Source organism: Triticum aestivum, chromosome 5B (genome assembly GCF_018294505.1).
Source record: "Triticum aestivum cultivar Chinese Spring chromosome 5B, IWGSC CS RefSeq v2.1, whole genome shotgun sequence".
In the NCBI taxonomy this organism is placed as follows: Eukaryota; Viridiplantae; Streptophyta; class Magnoliopsida; order Poales; family Poaceae; genus Triticum; species Triticum aestivum.
The window spans coordinates 620,117,581-620,134,939 of NC_057807.1; the positions used below are offsets into that span (position 1 = coordinate 620,117,581).

Sequence of the window (17,359 nt, forward strand, 5' to 3'; positions counted from 1 at the left end):
GGAGAAGCAAGAATTGGCTTCTAGCCACTATACGTAATAAAAAAATGGTGCATGAGAGGGGGTAGAGGGGATGTTACGAAAGTTGCAATCCACATGAAAATGACAGAGGCATGACAAAGCAAAATAAAAGAGATATGTTAGCTACTCATATATTATCGCCAACGAAAAAATAAATCCTATGTAGCAACCGGCACACAGTATTAGAACAACTCAATTACAAGCAAAAAATGGTTCTTACGTGTGCGAGTACCAATTGCCTTAACAAGTTGTACAACTTGAACCCGAAAGAAATATTCTTGAACTTAATCATTTTACACGTTTGTACCACTAGCACCTAGTTGGCTAGCTACTAGGTACGTGTGTCCCGACTAGTACGACCTGACCTCTTCTCGGCCAATGAAGATGATGCAGTTATTTTCGTGCCACCAGATCAAATGACGATCGAAGTTCCTCAACATCGGCAGAGGTAATCTCGATCAGAAGAAATAACAGGCCGCGGACGATTATATCTGACTACCTCAACGCGCGCATATGTGCTTCGTATTTGACCAGTGTAATTCGTTGAGATATATTTTTTCTATGAAACTTTCCAAGCTTAGTTATACCTCAGAGAAGCAATCGATCATGTGCAGGCAGTATAAATACACAACGTACGCATGGTGGCAGTCTATCTCATCGTTACAGATATATCTTCCTTGATTAGTTTTGTAAGCTCTTCATCAGCGATGGAGTACTCGACGAAGCTAGTGGTGCTGCTCGTAGCTCTCATGTTGGCCATGGCGGTCACGGCCCAAAACTCGGAGCAGGACTTCGTGGACGCCCACAACGCGGCGCGCGCCGACGTGGGCCTTGGGGAGGTGACATGGGACGCTACGGTGGCAGCCTTCGCGCAGGACTACGCGGATCAGCGCCGCGGCGACTGCCAGCTGATCCATACTCCTGATGGCCGGCCGTACGGGGAGAACCTCTACGGAGGCGGCGGGACCGAGTGGACGGCGACGGACGCCGTGAATTCGTGGGTGTCGGAGAAGCAGTACTACGACCACGACAGCAACACCTGCTCGGCGCCCGAGGGTGAGTCGTGCGGGCACTACACGCAGGTGGTGTGGCGCGACTCGACGGCCATCGGCTGCGCCCGCGTCGTCTGCGACAGCGGCGACGGTGTGTTCATCATCTGCAGCTACAACCCGCCAGGCAACTTCCCCGGGGTGAGCCCGTACTAGGCTATATGCATCATGCATGCATGCGAGCGTGCATGTACGTACGGCGTATTGCATAAATAAAATGATTAAGCTCTGATAACCACAGTGTGATCAGATGTGATATATAATTAACCAGCCGGCCGGATTTGAGGCCATATATTGTTTAGACCGGCTGTATATATGTACCGTTATGATTCAGGTAATAAGTTGTGTTATTGTATAAGCAGTGTTTATGGATGAATATATGGTTCTACTATTATACTGTGCATGGTATATGTGCCTCCCTGTGAAAAAAACCCAGCACACTTAGAAACCACTAATCAAAGTGTCTTTCTTCCGTTTTGTCATCTCGCACTTGTTCTCTATGTTGTGCATTTTTTTTCCGGATCCCAACTCGTAAAACGGAGTAGATCTCGAGAGGGCACACTAGGTCTTGTTCCTGAGACTCGCGCTCCCTCCTCCACGCCATAGGCCACTCCCGCCGTGACAGTCACCCAATCTGCCATTATGGCTCACCCATCCACTCCCAGGTTTCACTCTGGATCCAGCTCCGGTCGTGGTCCCGTGCAAGCTCGCTCTCGACTAGCGGTCCATCGTAGGTTCCGGACTCGCTTGCGGCCCAGCCCGTGAATGCAGTAGATCTGACCTCGACGCCATGAATCCTGCCGCGGGGAGAGTCATCCAACGCCATGCATGCCTATGGTACTCCAGATCTGGTGTTGTGATTGAGCGGCAGTACCTAAATCCATCGTGGTCATCCCCTACGCTCTTGTCAACATTCCTCTTCGGGCGAGGAGGAAGGATGGACGAAGAAATAATCTCGAAGGAACACACACAAGCAAGGAGCCATCAATTATTAGTGCACACGTACAGCTACACAGCTCGGACCGACACCGGGACATCAATGGTGCGCCGGGCCTTGAGGCCTTCTTAAGCTGCTTCAAAGGCCGGATACTCTGGGTTGCATCATTTGCGAGCTGCCAGGGTATTTCGGCAGAGAGTACCCTCAAAATCCATGAAACGGCGGTGTCCGGCGCCGACCTGGGCGCCAATTCAAGATCAGGTTCAAACAACCGGGCAATTACCCCTTCATCCACCAAAAGAGATGAAATGCTTTCACTATTTGTTCTAGAAGATAACTTACCGGCGTTTTTGTTAATTACAAATGATTGTGAAGGTGTATGGTAGGAAGCCAATAACACTTAGTGTGGAATATTTTTATAAATGCAAAGTAGATAATTATTGTATTGGAGATGCCGGCTTCTTTCAAGTATTATATAAACTAGATGACCCGTTGCGCCGATGGCGCAAAAGGCCGAGTGCAAGCCAAGTATTGAAAGAGTGTGCATTCAAATATGTAGACACAGAATGAAACATACAGAAATAAGTATGAATTGATGATAGATAGATGGTCGTTGCTGAACATGTTTTCTAAGAAGCTTATGAACGATCATTTACAATGTTATGAGTAAGGCATGTAGATAGGCAGAGATACGTTTGACAGATGTATCGTTGGACATTCAGAACGATTCTCTGAGTCAACTCTTCATAGTTGCTATTCTTCATGGCCTGCATTGCTCAAAGGAGAAATTCATTTGATGTCATCGTCGAGTTTCCAATAATTGTGGTGTGTTTGCTAGAGATCATATTCAGACTATGTTGTTGTATTGCTAAGACGGTCAGCAACATATTTTACCTGTGATAAAACATGATTGAGATTGTTCTCTTTCAATGTTGAACCAGCTGTGAAGTTTGTATCTATTATGCGATAAAGTTTCTTTGCTGCCATGCGATCTCCAATGAGGCTATTGCACCAGCTGTTGCTAAAATAGTTGATTATTCCGTCTTTTCTTTTTGTTGATACTCTAGGGCCTGGCATTTTTGTTGAGCTGGTTGTGCCTTGTCATAGTTTTTGTCTTGCAAAACTTTGCTGTAAGAGCCCTGTATGCATTTGAGAGCCTCAGTTGCTAGTCAGTTCTCAGCTTCTTCGAGTTTGTCGTACACATGGATGGACATTGATTTTTGTGGAAGTCCATTGTCCAGTTGTTGCTTACATCCATAGAAGTGAATTGTTGCGTCAAGACCGACCGTCCGCCCCTTTTGTGTTGAGTAAACTGCATTTGGGAGGCCAAGCTTGTGCATCATAGCGTCTAGTACTTTTGGTGGAATCTTCACTTTTTCCATTGCAGTTGTTAAATGATACAAGGAAGAATGTACTGTTAGAAACTGTAGTCTATGATTTTGTATCTGCTTGTGTGTTCACGAATCCATAGAAAGATATACCATTATCACAGTAACCAAATTATATGTGTTGTGTACCTATCTGCCAAGAGAGCAGTAGGGCATTCAAATCATGTATATGTGACTGATACTTAATAGATACTTGGTATCATGATAGGCTAAAAGGAAGCAATGAGATCACCTGATAATACCATACTATGCATAACAAAATATTTAGATACAGTCGATGCATAACATTGTAAGAGAGGCATAAGATCAATTTACGATAGCTTATTTACATTGCTTGTATCAAGAAAGGCACTTAGGTTGAGATTCATCATATAGACACATTTGAATTTGCTATATACATGGAAGGAGGGAGTATATATGATTGGTAGTGTTATGATGAATATGTAGCAGTACGAATACAACTGAGGGAATACATCAATATTAGGAAGTGCTTGATTACATTTAGAATACACGACCACAAAAGGATGCGTAGCACATAGATGATTACCATAGTCTAAGGCCTACGTATGTCTCGTTCTTTAGAGCAAGAACAAAAGGGTTGAGATATCACTGAAACTAAATCTCGACTACACTGCAGATGAAACAACATGTGTTTGCTTCAGTGGTCACATAGGCATGGCAGTTAGGTTAGACGCAGCAAAAGTAATTAGAAACGGCCTTTCATTCTTTCTAGGCATTGTTCTACTTACTATAAACAAAAAGGTTGAAAATATAGGTTGATTACATAGGTAAGCAGTGAGCTGGCGCTGATGGATATCCTCCTTAGCCACAACTGCAATGGCCACAAAGTGGGGGCTTCATGAGGGCAAATGTTCTCGTTAAAACCCGGTACCTAAACTCTAATGCAGACTGCTTTGCACTATTTCAGGTGGTGGATCTGTAAGAGAATCAACAATATGACAGGAAACACTATCAATTGCAACATCAACATACGTCTTAATTTGCTCATGATCTAATAGAGTAAGCAAATAAAATCTCAGGTAACCACCTGGTACACAAAACAAAGGACATTTAAATCCTGAAACCTGGAGATATTAGATATACATGGTGTCTTCCACATAGACCAGGAAGAAAAATAATAGTACATCAGTAGAAGCTATATTCTAATGTAATACATGTAATATATCCAGGAAATATAAACAGAAAAAGAAACTGAGCAATATACACCATGCATGTTCAGATAATCATGCTTAAAGGAAGTGCAATGCATACTATGGAATCACACAGCCTAAATCCATCCTCGTCTAGAAGACTGCATTATAACCATACATCAAGAAATTAACGGAAAAGGGGTTTGCCCGGATGACGAAAAATCGTGTGATAGGCAGCACAGAGTTTTTATATTTCCAAGCCAAAATATATTACAAAAAGATATTAGAGACAATGGCTATGAAGAACTAAGAATCTATATGGAGTGGGGGTGAGAGACGGACCCTTCAACATTTCACTGTCCACAGTTATTCCTGAATGACATGCATTCATTCTTCATCCTAGAAGCATCGATGCTGCACCACGTTGTCAAACGTCAATGATTAATCAAACACATGTCTATAAAAAAGTCTGTTTAGATATGTTGATCCTGCAAAATAAATAAATGGGTGGTCATTATTAGGAATGCATCCTGGGGTTTGCTAATGAATGGAAAGCTATAGTGCATAGGAGTCTAAATGCTACAAAGGATTCTTTCTTTGGGAACAACATATGACCACAAATGTATGCTTTTTTCCTTCAGCCTGCTTATGTTCTGGTGTTCACGACAAGTGACCTGCATTTTCACCCCTAGTGTGGTACCATTTTGTATCAGGTATATTAAAAATAAACTGTGTGGTTAGGCTCATGATTGCCAAGAACAATTACGACCTTGGTAGTGTGGCTATCAACCTGCGATGGACTAAACAATACTCTTATTGTTTCTGTATATCCAGGAACTTCATGAATTGCATTTGCGACAGTCAGGTATTAATAACCACATAAGAATGACACACAAATATAATATCTTGGTTGCATCATACATTTGAAAGATTAGGTACCTAGCAGGTTCTAGTGGGGAGTGATGATTTTGATCCTTTATCAGGTGATTCAAGAGATTCCTAAAGAATCAATACACACAGTTTCAAACCAACAAAGCAGTGCAAAAGAACAAGCGGAAGGTACCTCTTATGGCATGTCTTGTCATGCCATCGATTGGTGAAGGTGGCACTGGAGTTCAAACAATTCCATCTCTCTGCATAATTGCAATACATCCTTTCGGCTGAACCAATCATGTTTCTGAAGCCCGGGATGTTGCCACCAAGAGCATCCTTTTGCAGTTCACGTCATCAACGAAATATCATATCCCTTTCTCTTTCAAGTGTATCATCAGGTAACCTATCTTTTCATTGATCTTATTTCCCCAAATTAAGACTGTCTGAGTGCCTTGCTATCGCCTACTAAAGGAACTGTTCTGTGGATTTTAACGAACTGCCTGCAGTACATAAAAGTTATATCAACTTACATACAAAAAAGGTTAAATATCTATTTCATGACTACATTAATATTTCCCTCAAGCAAAAACCTAAATAACCAGTTCTAAGTTTAGCTCAAACTTCGACTGAGTTACTGAGTCACTCATTGATCTGTTAATAGCTTTTAAATCGCTTAACCAATCTCATCAAATAAACTATTCTCAAATACCTATAGAGAATTCCCTATAACTTTATTTCAGATGATTGCGACTAAAACTGTCTCTAACTTTGTTGAAGACAGGTAAACAGATCTTCTCACAGCCTCGTTATTACTAAACAGTAGCATCGCTTCTGGCTTAACTCCTAAACTACCAATCAAATTTCAGTGAAACCAGCACCATTGGAAACATAAAAACAAGAGCTACAACTGTTGTTCTAGGAGTACATCGAAATTCCGCACAGATTATGCCCAGAACTTGAAAGAAACTTAGTGCTAATATATACTACCTAGCAGCTACGAATCTCAATATAATTCGACCTTATCTCAGCACCTGCATGTGTTTGCTACAAGAGAAAAGAAACAAAATACGGACAACATCTGCAGTCTGCTGTGAGCAGATGCCAACTCCAACGGGGCTGAACCCGGGTGTCGTCCTCCTCGGTGGTCTGTGATGCAAGCTTCCTAGGTAAGCATCTAAGTGTTACAAATATACTTGTGTATTTCTACAGGGACGTAGACCTATAGTTTTTTTTAGATATGTACATAATTAAGGGAGGTTTATGGCTGATTCAGTTCAAGCAAGTCGCCTTTTCCATACTTGTTTAGAAGTGTACATACTTGTTTAAACGTTACTGCAATCCTCAGGGGAAATCAGCTATGCAGACCAAAAATATGACAAATTTAGAAGTGTGTAGTTATTACCAAAGCAATCACCAGGAAGATCAATTTGGATAACATGTTGTTAGTGTTACTTTTCTATATAAAAGAACTTAGCAAATAAGAAATAACCTAGAAGATACAAAAGGAGGCACGGATATATATTTAAAAACTATAGGGAATGAAATTGGTCAGCTATCAACAAAAAGACAGGGAGTGCCCTCATAAATTTGAGAACGAGCATCACAATAATCTGATCACTACAAAATATGGTTGTAACTTGTTTTTTCTGCAATTAAACAACCAAAAGCAGTGCACAATATATATGGAAAAAACACTGCATCATCTCCCAGAAGCAGAAAAAGTTATATTAGCCCATCATCTGCACTCTAGGTATATCAAAATTAAACTAAGCGAACCTGACACAGCCAAGAACCGAATTTTATCATGATAAACGACAATAACATGAGTAACAACCAGAATAATTAGTACAACGCCAGTACAAATGGAAGACCACAGCTTGGGAATAGTAGATGTGAAGTTATCAAGAAATTACCTGAATGCTCCTATGTGTAGTGAGGGAAATAGACTAAATTGAAGCCTCATGACCTTAAAATATGCAAGCTTAGCATGTTCTTTTTCATTCCAAAAACAGTGACATCAATTGATTAACCTCAACTTAAAGATGGCCCCAAACAGGAAGAAATAAAAAGAAAGCTATCACACAAGAAGTTTGGCAACCGAACTGGTAAATAATACATATGAATCCTTATGAGATAACAACTATATAAACTCTGCCTGAGGAAACTATATAGTTGAAGAGATTCAGTACAGGGTATCAATTGCATAAGCATAAGATATATTTACCAATTGGCGAGCCGCCTAACCCTCCATGTTCTGAACTGAAGTGCGATGCAAACAACATCTACACAAAACCTGAAACACATTGTCAACAAATTTCAGTATCTTACAAAGCCTCCCCAGGATGAGATAGAGTTGACAGAGAGAGTTTCATACCAATTGATAATTAGCGAGGGGGGCTTGCATACCTGAAAAGAGCATAGCAGAGCAAAAGTCCATACTACTGGAAAAAAATCTCCATTTTCTGGTCGATATGAACCTGGCTACAAATCTCCACCGACGGCGGCTACGCAAGGGATGAATTTCAGTGCTTTGGATAATTAGTGAAATTGCATTTTTAGAAGGAAGCTACAATTTTCATGTGCTACATGACTACATACAGAGGGATACCTACTTGATTGCAGCTTTAAGGCTTGCCGACATCAATCCCAGGGAGAACTCTCTTTGCGCAACACACCTCAAGCTCATGTTTTTATTATCTCTGCTCATCCAAAGAAAATGAGAGCTATCTGAAACGAAAATTGAAATGAAACTGCTCCTGTTCTAGGGTACCACCGATCTGTTGGAAATATGCCCTAGAGGCAATAATAAAAGTATTATTATATTTCATTGTTCATGATAATTGTCTTGTATTCATGCTATAACTGTATTATCCGGAAATCGTAATACACGTGTGAATACTTAGACCACACTAAGTCCCTGGTAAGCCTCTAGTTGACCAGCTCGTTGTGATCAACAGATAGTCATGGTTTCCTGACTATGGACATTGGATGTCGTTGATAACGGGATCACATCATTAGGAGAATGATGTGATGACAAGACCCAATCCTAAGCATAGCATAAAAGATCGAGTAGTTCGTTTTGCTAGAGCTTTGCAAGTGTCAAGTATCTCTTCCTTCGACCATGAGATCGTGTAACTCCCGGATACCGTAAGAATGCCTTGGGTGTACCAAACGTCACAACGTAACTGGGTGACTATAAAGGTACATTACAGGTATCTCCGAAAGTAGCTGTTGGGTTGACACGGATCGAGACTGGGATTTGTCACTCCGTATGACGGAGAGGTATCTCTGGGCCCACTCGGTAATGCATCATCATATTGAGCTCAATGTGACCAAGGTGTTGGACACGGGATCATGCATTACGGTACGAGTAAAGTGACTTGCCGGTAACGAGACTGAACAAGTATTGGATTCCGACGATCGAGTCTCGGGCAAGTAACGTACCGATTGACAAAGGGAATTGCATACAGGGTTTGATCGAATCCTCGACATAGTGGTTCATCCGATGAAAACATCGAGGAGCATGTGGGAGCCATCATGGGTATCCAGATCCCGCTGATGGTTATTGACTAAGAGAGTCTCGGTCATGTCTGCATGTCTCCCGAACCCGTAGGGTCTACACACTTAAGGTTCAGTTACGCTAGGGTTATAGGGATATGTATATGCAGTAACCCGAATGTTGTTCGGAGTCCCGGATGAGATCCCGGACGTCACGAGGAGTTCCGGAATGGTCCGGAGGTAAAGATTTATATATGGGAAGTCCTGTTTCGGGCATCGGGACAAGTTTCGGGGTTATCGGTATTGTACCGGGACCACCGGAAGGGTCCCGGGGGTCCACCGGGTGGGTCCACCTGTCCCGGGGGGCCACATGGGCTGTAAGGGGGTGCGCCTTGGCCTAATGGGCCAAGGGCACCAGCCCCACATAGGCCCATGCGCCTAGGGTTCAAGGGGGGCAAGAGTCCTAGGAGGGTAAGGCACCTCCTAGGTGCCTTGGGGGGAGGGAAAACCCCCCTTGGCCGCCGCACCCCCTAGGAGATTTGATCTCCTAGGGCCGGCCACCCCCCCTTGGCACCCCTATATATAGTGGGGGGAGAAGAGGGACTTCATACCTGAACGCCCTGGCCTTTGGTTGCCTCCTTCTCCCTCCCCAACACCTCCTCCACCTCCATAGTGCTTAGCGAAGCTCTGCCGGAGTACTGCAGCTCCACCAACACCACGCCGTCGTGCTGCTGCTGGTGCCATCTCCCTCAACCTCTCCTCCCTTCCTTGCTGGATCAAGAAGGAGGAGACGTGGCTGTTCCGTACGTGTGTTGAACGCGGAGGTGCCGTCCGTTCGGCGCAGGTCATCGGTGATTTGGATCACGTCGAGTACGACTACATCATCACCTTGCAAGCTTCCGCACGCGATCTACAAGTGGTATGTAGATGCAAACTCTCTCCCTAGACTCGTTGCTTAGATGAACTCATAGATGGATCTTGGTGAAACCGTAGGAAAATTTTTAATTTTCTGCAACGTTCCCCAACAGTGGCATCATGAGCTAGGTCTATACGTAGTTCTCTTTGCACGAGTAGAACACAACTTTGTTGTGGGCGTGGATTTTGTCATCTTACTTGCCTCTACTAGTCCTTTCTTGCTCAACGGTATTGTGGGATGAAGCGGCCCGGACCAACCTTACACGTACACTTACGTGAGACCGGTTCCACCGACTGACATGCACAAGTTGCATAAGGTGGTTGGCGGGTGTCTGTCTCTCCCACCTTAGTTGGAGCGGAATCGATGAACAGGGCCCTTATGAAGGGTAAATAGAAGTTGACAAAATCACGTTGTGGTGATTCGTAGGTAAGAAAACGTTCTTGCTAGAACCCAATTGCAGCCACGTAAAAGATGCAACAACAATTAGAGGACGTCTAACTTGTTTTTGCAGCGATTGATCATGTGATGTGATATGGCCAGAAGTTGTGATGAATGATGAATTGTGATGTATGAGATCATGTTCTTTGTAATAGGATTCACGACTTGCATGTCGATGAGTATGACAACCGGCAGGAGCCATAGGAGTTGTCATTATTTTTTGTATGACCTGCGTGTCATTGAATAACGTCATGTAAACTACTTTACTTTATTGCTAAACGTTAGTCATAAAAGTAGAAGTAGTCGATGGCGTGACAACTTCATGAAGACACGATGATGGAGATCATGATGATGGAGATCATGGTGTCAAGCCGGTGACAAGATGATCATGGAGCCCCGAAGATGAAGATCAATGGAGCTATATGATATTGGCCATATCATGTCACAACTATATAATTGCATGTGATGTTTATTATGTATTATGCATCTTGTTTACTTAGGACGACGGTAGTAAATAAGATGATCCCTTATAAAATTTCAAGAAGTGTTCTCCCCTAACTGTGCACCGTTGCTACAGTTCGTCGTTTCTAAGCACCACGTGATGATCGGGTGTGATGGATTCTTACGTTCACATACAACGGGTGTAAGACAGTTTTACACAGCGAAAACACTTAGGGTTAACTTGACGAGCCTAGCATGTGCAGACATGGCCTCGGAACACGGAGACCGAAAGGTCGAACACGAGTCGTATAGAAGATACGATCAACATGAAAATGTTCACCGACGATGACTAGTCCGTCTCACGTGATGATCGGACACGGGCTAGTCGACTCGGATCGTGTAACACTTAGATGACTAAAGGGATGTCTAATCTGAGTGGGAGTTCATAATTTGATTAGAACTTAATTATCATGAACTTAGTCTAAAACCTTTGCAAATATGTCTTGTAGATCAAATGGCCAACGCTCATGTCAACATGAACTTCAACGCGTTCCTAGAGAAAACCAAGCTGAAAGATGATGGCAGCAACTATACGGACTGGGTCCGGAACCTGAGGATCATCCTCATAGCTGCCAGGAAACAATATGTCCTAGAAGGACCGCTAGGTGACGCTCCCGTCCCAGAGAACCAAGACATTATGAATGCTTGGCAGTCTCGCGCTGATGATTACTCCCTCGTTCAGTGCGGCATGCTTTACAGCTTAGAACCGGGGCTCCAAAAGCGTTTTGAGCATCACGGAGCATATGAGATGTTCGAAGAGCTGAAACTAGTTTTTCAAGCTCATGCCCGGGTCGAGAGATATGATGTCTCCGACAAGTTCTACAGTTGTAAGATGGAGGAAAACAGTTCTGTCAGTGAGCACATCCTGAAGATGTCTGGATTGCACAACCGTATGACCCAGCTGAACATTAACCTCCTAGATGAGGCGGTCATTGACAGAATCCTCCAGTCGCTCCCACCAAGCTACAAGAGCTTTCTGATGAACTACAACATGCAGGGGATGGAAAAGACCATTCCTGAAGTGTTCTCGATGCTGAAGTCAGCAGAGGCTGAAATCAAGAAAGAACATCAAGTGTTGATGGTCAATAAGACCACTAAGTTCAAGAAGGGCAAGGGTAAGAAGAACTTCAAGAAGGACGGCAAAGATGTTGCCGCGCCTGGTAAGCCAGTTACCGGGAAGAAGTCAAAGAATGGACCCAAGCCTGAGACTGAGTGCTTTTATTGCAAGGGGAAGGGTCACTGGAAGCGGAACTGCCCCAAATACTTAGCGGATAAGAAGGCCGGCAACACCAAAGGTATATTTGATATACATGTGATTGATGTGTACCTTACCAGTACTCGTAGTAACTCCTGGGTATTTGATACCGGTGCCGTTGCTCATATTTGTAACTCACAGCAGGAGCTGCGGAATAAACGGAGACTGGCGAAGGACGAGGTGACGATGCGCGTCGGGAATGGTTCCAGAGTCGATGTGATCGCCGTCGGCACGCTGCCTCTACATTTACCTACGGGATTAGTTTTGAACCTTAATAATTGTTATTTAGTGCCAAGTTTGAGCATGAACATTGTATCTGGATCTCGTTTAATACGAGATGGCTACTCATTTAAGTCTGAGAATAATGATTGTTTGATTTATATGAGAGATATGTTTTATGGTCATGCTCCGATGGTCAATGGTTTATTCTTAATGAATCTCGAGCGTAATATTACACATGTTCATAGTGTAGATGCCAAAAGATTTAAAGTTGATAACGATAGTCCCACATTCTTGTGGCACTGCCGCCTTGGTCACATTGGTGTCAAGCGCATGAAGAAGCTCCATGCCGATGGACTTTTAGAGTCTCTTGATTATGAATCGTTTGACACGTGCGAACCATGCCTTTTGGGCAAAATGACCAAGACTCCGTTCTCCGGAACAATGGAGCGAGCAACCAACTTGTTGGAAATCATACATACCGATGTGTGCGGTCCAATGAGCGTTGAGGCTCGCGGAGGATATCGTTATGTTCTCACTCTCACAGATGACTTGAGTAGATATGGGTATGTCTACTTAATGAAACACAAGTCTGAGACCTTTGAAAAGTTCAAGGAATTTCAGAATGAGGTAGAGAATCAACGTGACCGAAAGATAAAATTCTTACGATCAGATCGTGGAGGAGAATACTTAAGTCACGAATTTGGTACACACTTAAAGAAATGTGGAATCGTTTCACAGCTCACGCCGCCTGGAACACCTCAGCGAAACGGTGTGTCCGAACGTCGTAATCGCACTCTATTGGATATGGTGCGGTCTATGATGTCTCTTACCGATTTACCGCTATCATTTTGGGGATACGCTCTAGAGACAGCAACATTCACTTTAAATAGGGCACCGTCTAAATCCGTTGAGACGACACCGTATGAATTATGGTTTGGAAAGAAACCTAAGCTGTCGTTTCTAAAAGTTTGGGGATGCGAAGCTTATGTCAAGAAACTTCAACCTGAAAAGCTCGAACCCAAGTCGGAAAAATGCGTATTCATAGGATACCCTAAGGAAACTATAGGGTATACCTTCTACTTAAGATCCGAAGGCAAGATCTTTGTTGCCAAGAACGGATGCTTTCTGGAAAAAGAGTTTCTCTCGAAAGAAGTAAGTGGGAGGAAAGTAGAACTCGATGAAGTACTACCTCTTGAGCGGGATAGTGACGCAGCACAGGAAACCATTCCTGTGATGCCCACACCAACTGAAGAGGAAAACCATGATAATGATCAAGGTACTTCGGATCAAGTTACTGCTGAACTTCATAGGTTCACAAGAACACGTTCCGCACCAGAGTGGTACGGCAACCCTGTCCTGGAAATCATGTTGTTAGACAATAATGAACCTTCGAACTATGAAGAAGCAATGACGGGCCCGGATTCCAACAAATGGCTTGAAGCCATGAAATCCGAGATAGAATCCATGTATGAAAACAAAGTATGGACTTTGACAGACTTGCCCGATGATCGGCGAGCGATAGAAAACAAATGGATCTTTAAGAAGAAGACGGACGCGGATGGTAATGTTACCATCTATAAAGCTCGACTTGTCGCTAAGGGTTATCGACAGGTTCAAGGGATTGACTACGACGAGACATTCTCTCCCGTAGCGAAGCTAAAGTCCGTCCGAATCATGTTAGCAATTGCCGCATACTATGATTATGAGATATGGCAGATGGACGTCAAAACAGCATTCCTTAACGGGCATCTTAAGGAAGAACTGTATATGATGCAGCCGGAAGGTTTTGTCGATCCTCAGAACGCTAGCAAAGTATGCAAGCTCCAGCGATCCATTTATGGACTGGTGCAAGCATCTCGGAGTTGGAACATTCGCTTTGATGAGATGATCAAAGCGTTTGGGTTTATGCAGACTTATGGAGAAGCCTGCGTTTACAAGAAAGTGAGTGGGAGCTCTGTAGCATTTCTCATATTATATGTAGATGACATACTCCTGATGGGAAATAATATAGAATTTCTGGACAGCATTAAGGCCTACTTGAATAAGTGTTTTTCAATGAAGGACCTTGGAGAAGCTGCTTATATATTAGGCATCAAGATCTATAGAGATAGATCGAGACGCCTCGTAGGTCTTTCACAAAGTACATACCTTGATAAGATTTTGAAGAGATTCAGAATGGATCAGTCCAAGAAGGGGTTCTTGCCTATGTTACAAGGTATGAGACTGAGCTCAGCTCAGTCACCGACCACGGCAAAAGATAAAGAAGAGATGAGTGTCATCCCCTATGCTTCAGCCATAGGATCTATTATGTATGCCATGCTGTGTACCAGACCCGATGTAAACCTTGCCGTAAGTTTGGTAGCAAGATACCAAAGTAATCCCGGCAAGGAACACTGGACAGCGGTCAAGAATATCCTGAAGTACCTGAAAAGGACAAAGGACATGTTTCTCGTTTATGGAGGAGACGAAGAGCTCGTCGTAAAGGGTTACGTCGACGCTAGCTTCGACTCAGATCCGGATGACTCTAAGTCACAAACCGGATACGTGTATATGTTGAATGGTGGAGCAATAAGCTGGTGCAGCTGCAAGCAGAGCGTCGTGGCGGGATCTACGTGTGAAGCGGAGTACATGGCAGCCTCGGAGGCAGCACATGAAGCGATTTGGGTGAAGGAGTTCATCACCGACCTAGGAGTCATACCCAATGCGTCGGGGCCGATCAAACTCTTCTGTGACAACACTGGAGCTATTGCCCTCGCAAAGGAGCCCAGGTTTCACAAGAAGACCAGGCACATCAAGTGTCGTTTCAACTCCATCCGTGAAAATGTTCAAGATGGAGACATAGAGATTTGCAAAGTGCACACGGATCTGAATGTCGCAGATCCACTGACTAAACCTCTCTCGCGTGCAAAACATGATCAACACCAGAACTCTATGGGTGTTCGATTCATCACAATGTAACTAGATTAGTGACTCTAGTGCAAGTGGGAGACTGTTGGAAATATGCCCTAGAGGCAATAATAAAAGTATTATTATATTTCATTGTTCATGATAATTGTCTTGTATTCATGCTATAACTGTATTATCCGGAAATCGTAATACACGTGTGAATACTTAGACCACACTAAGTCCCTGGTAAGCCTCTAGTTGACCAGCTCGTTGTGATCAACAGATAGTCATGGTTTCCTGACTATGGACATTGGATGTCGTTGATAACGGGATCACATCATTAGGAGAATGATGTGATGGACAAGACCCAATCCTAAGCATAGCATAAAAGATCGAGTAGTTCATTTTGCTAGAGCTTTGCAAGTGTCAAGTATCTCTTCCTTCGACCATGAGATCGTGTAACTCCCGGATACCGTAAGAATGCCTTGGGTGTACCAAACGTCACAACGTAACTGGGTGATTATAAAGGTACATTACAGGTATCTCCGAAAGTAGCTGTTGGGTTGACACGGATCGAGACTGGGATTTGTCACTCCGTATGACGGAGAGGTATCTCTGGGCCCACTCGGTAATGCATCATCATATTGAGCTCAATGTGACCAAGGTGTTGGACACGGGATCATGCATTACGGTACGAGTAAAGTGACTTGCCGGTAACGAGACTGAACAAGGTATTGGGATTCCGACGATCGAGTCTCGGGCAAGTAACGTACCGATTGACAAAGGGAATTGCATACAGGGTTTGATCGAATCCTCGACATAGTGGTTCATCCGATGAAAACATCGAGGAGCATGTGGGAGCCATCATGGGTATCCAGATCCCGCTGATGGTTATTGACTAAGAGAGTCTCGGTCATGTCTGCATGTCTCCCGAACCCGTAGGGTCTACACACTTAAGGTTCAGTCACGCTAGGGTTGTAGGGATATGTATATGCAGTAACCCGAATGTTGTTCGGAGTCCCGGATGAGATCCCGGACGTCACGAGGAGTTCCGGAATGGTCCGGAGGTAAAGATTTATATATAGGAAGTGCTATTTCGGGCACCGGGACAAGTTTTGGGGTTATCGGTATTGTACCGGGACCACCGGAGGGGTCCCGGGGGTCCACCGGGTGGGGCCACCTGTCCCGGGGGGCCACATGGGCTGTAGGGGGTGCGCCTTGGCCATCATGGGCCAAGGGCACCAGCCCCTATAGGCCCATGCGCCTAGGGTTTCCCCCTAGGAGGAGTCCTAGTGGTGGAAGGCACCCCTAGGTGCCTTGGGGGGGAGGGAAACCTCCCTAGGCCGCCGCCCCCCCTAGTAGATCTCATCTACTAGGGCCGGCCACCCCCCCTTGGCACCCCTATATATAGTGGGGGGAGAGGAGGGACTTCATACCTTGAGCCCTGGCCTTTGGTTGCCTTCTTCTCCCTCCCCAACACCTCCTCCAACTCCTTATAGCTTAGCGAAGCTCTGCCGGAGTACTGCAGCTCCACCAACACCACGCCGTCGTGCTGCTGCTGGTGCCATCTCCCTCAACCTCTCCTCCCTCCCTTGCTGGATCAAGAAGGAGGAGACGTGGCTGTTCCGTACGTGTGTTGAACGCGGAGGTGCCGTCCGTTCGGTGCTAAGGTCATCGGTGATTTGAATCACGTCGAGTACGACTACATCATCACCTTGCAAGCTTCCGCACGCGATCTACAAGTGGTATGTAGATGCAAACTCTCTCCCTAGACTCGTTGCTTAGATGAACTCATTGATGGATCTTGGTGAAACCGTAGGAAAAATTTTAATTTTCTGCAACGTTCCCCAACACGATCAGTATGCAAAGAAAAGATGCCCCAAAAAAGGAAACTACTCCTGTTCTATGGTTCCAGGACAATCCGTACGCAGAGAAAAGATCAACCATAGATTTCTGGAGAGGACTAACCGACCTTGAAGGCGATGATGTTGTTGGGGCCGCTCTCGTGTGGGAGAGTAAGGAGGAGGAGCTGCGCCTGCCCCCTCCCGTGAAGAAGAGGTTGGAGCCCCCTGCGGCTGCTTCTCCCCTACTTCAGATCGAGGTCGCGCTCGACAGATCGAGCTCCACCTGCCGTGGCGACGAGGAGAAGATGGTTCGAAGGTCCCCGATGGCCGGTGCCTCTATCCTCGCCGCTCATCCCTCCATTGCTGGCCTCCCCTACTGGCCG

General features: G+C 44.6%; 1 protein-coding gene and 1 long non-coding RNA gene across 2 annotated transcripts; one reads left to right on the top strand and one right to left on the bottom strand.

The window, feature by feature from the left end:
* The first annotated feature begins 689 nt into the window (after positions 1 to 689).
* LOC123117209 (pathogenesis-related protein PRB1-3-like) lies at positions 690 to 1,425 on the top strand. Its single transcript, XM_044538026.1, has one exon. It carries the CDS (start codon positions 726 to 728, stop codon positions 1,221 to 1,223), a length of 498 nt encoding a protein of 165 aa, XP_044393961.1. The 5' UTR covers positions 690 to 725; the 3' UTR covers positions 1,224 to 1,425.
* Positions 1,426 to 4,866: 3,441 nt separating this feature from the next.
* On the bottom strand, positions 4,867 to 7,715 carry LOC123117210 (uncharacterized). The gene is made up of 3 exons (XR_006457305.1): positions 7,641 to 7,715; positions 5,607 to 5,916; positions 4,867 to 4,957 (listed from the first exon to the last, which is right to left on the bottom strand). It is a non-coding gene; the product is annotated as an uncharacterized lncRNA (long non-coding RNA).
* Positions 7,716 to 17,359: the final 9,644 nt, after the last annotated feature.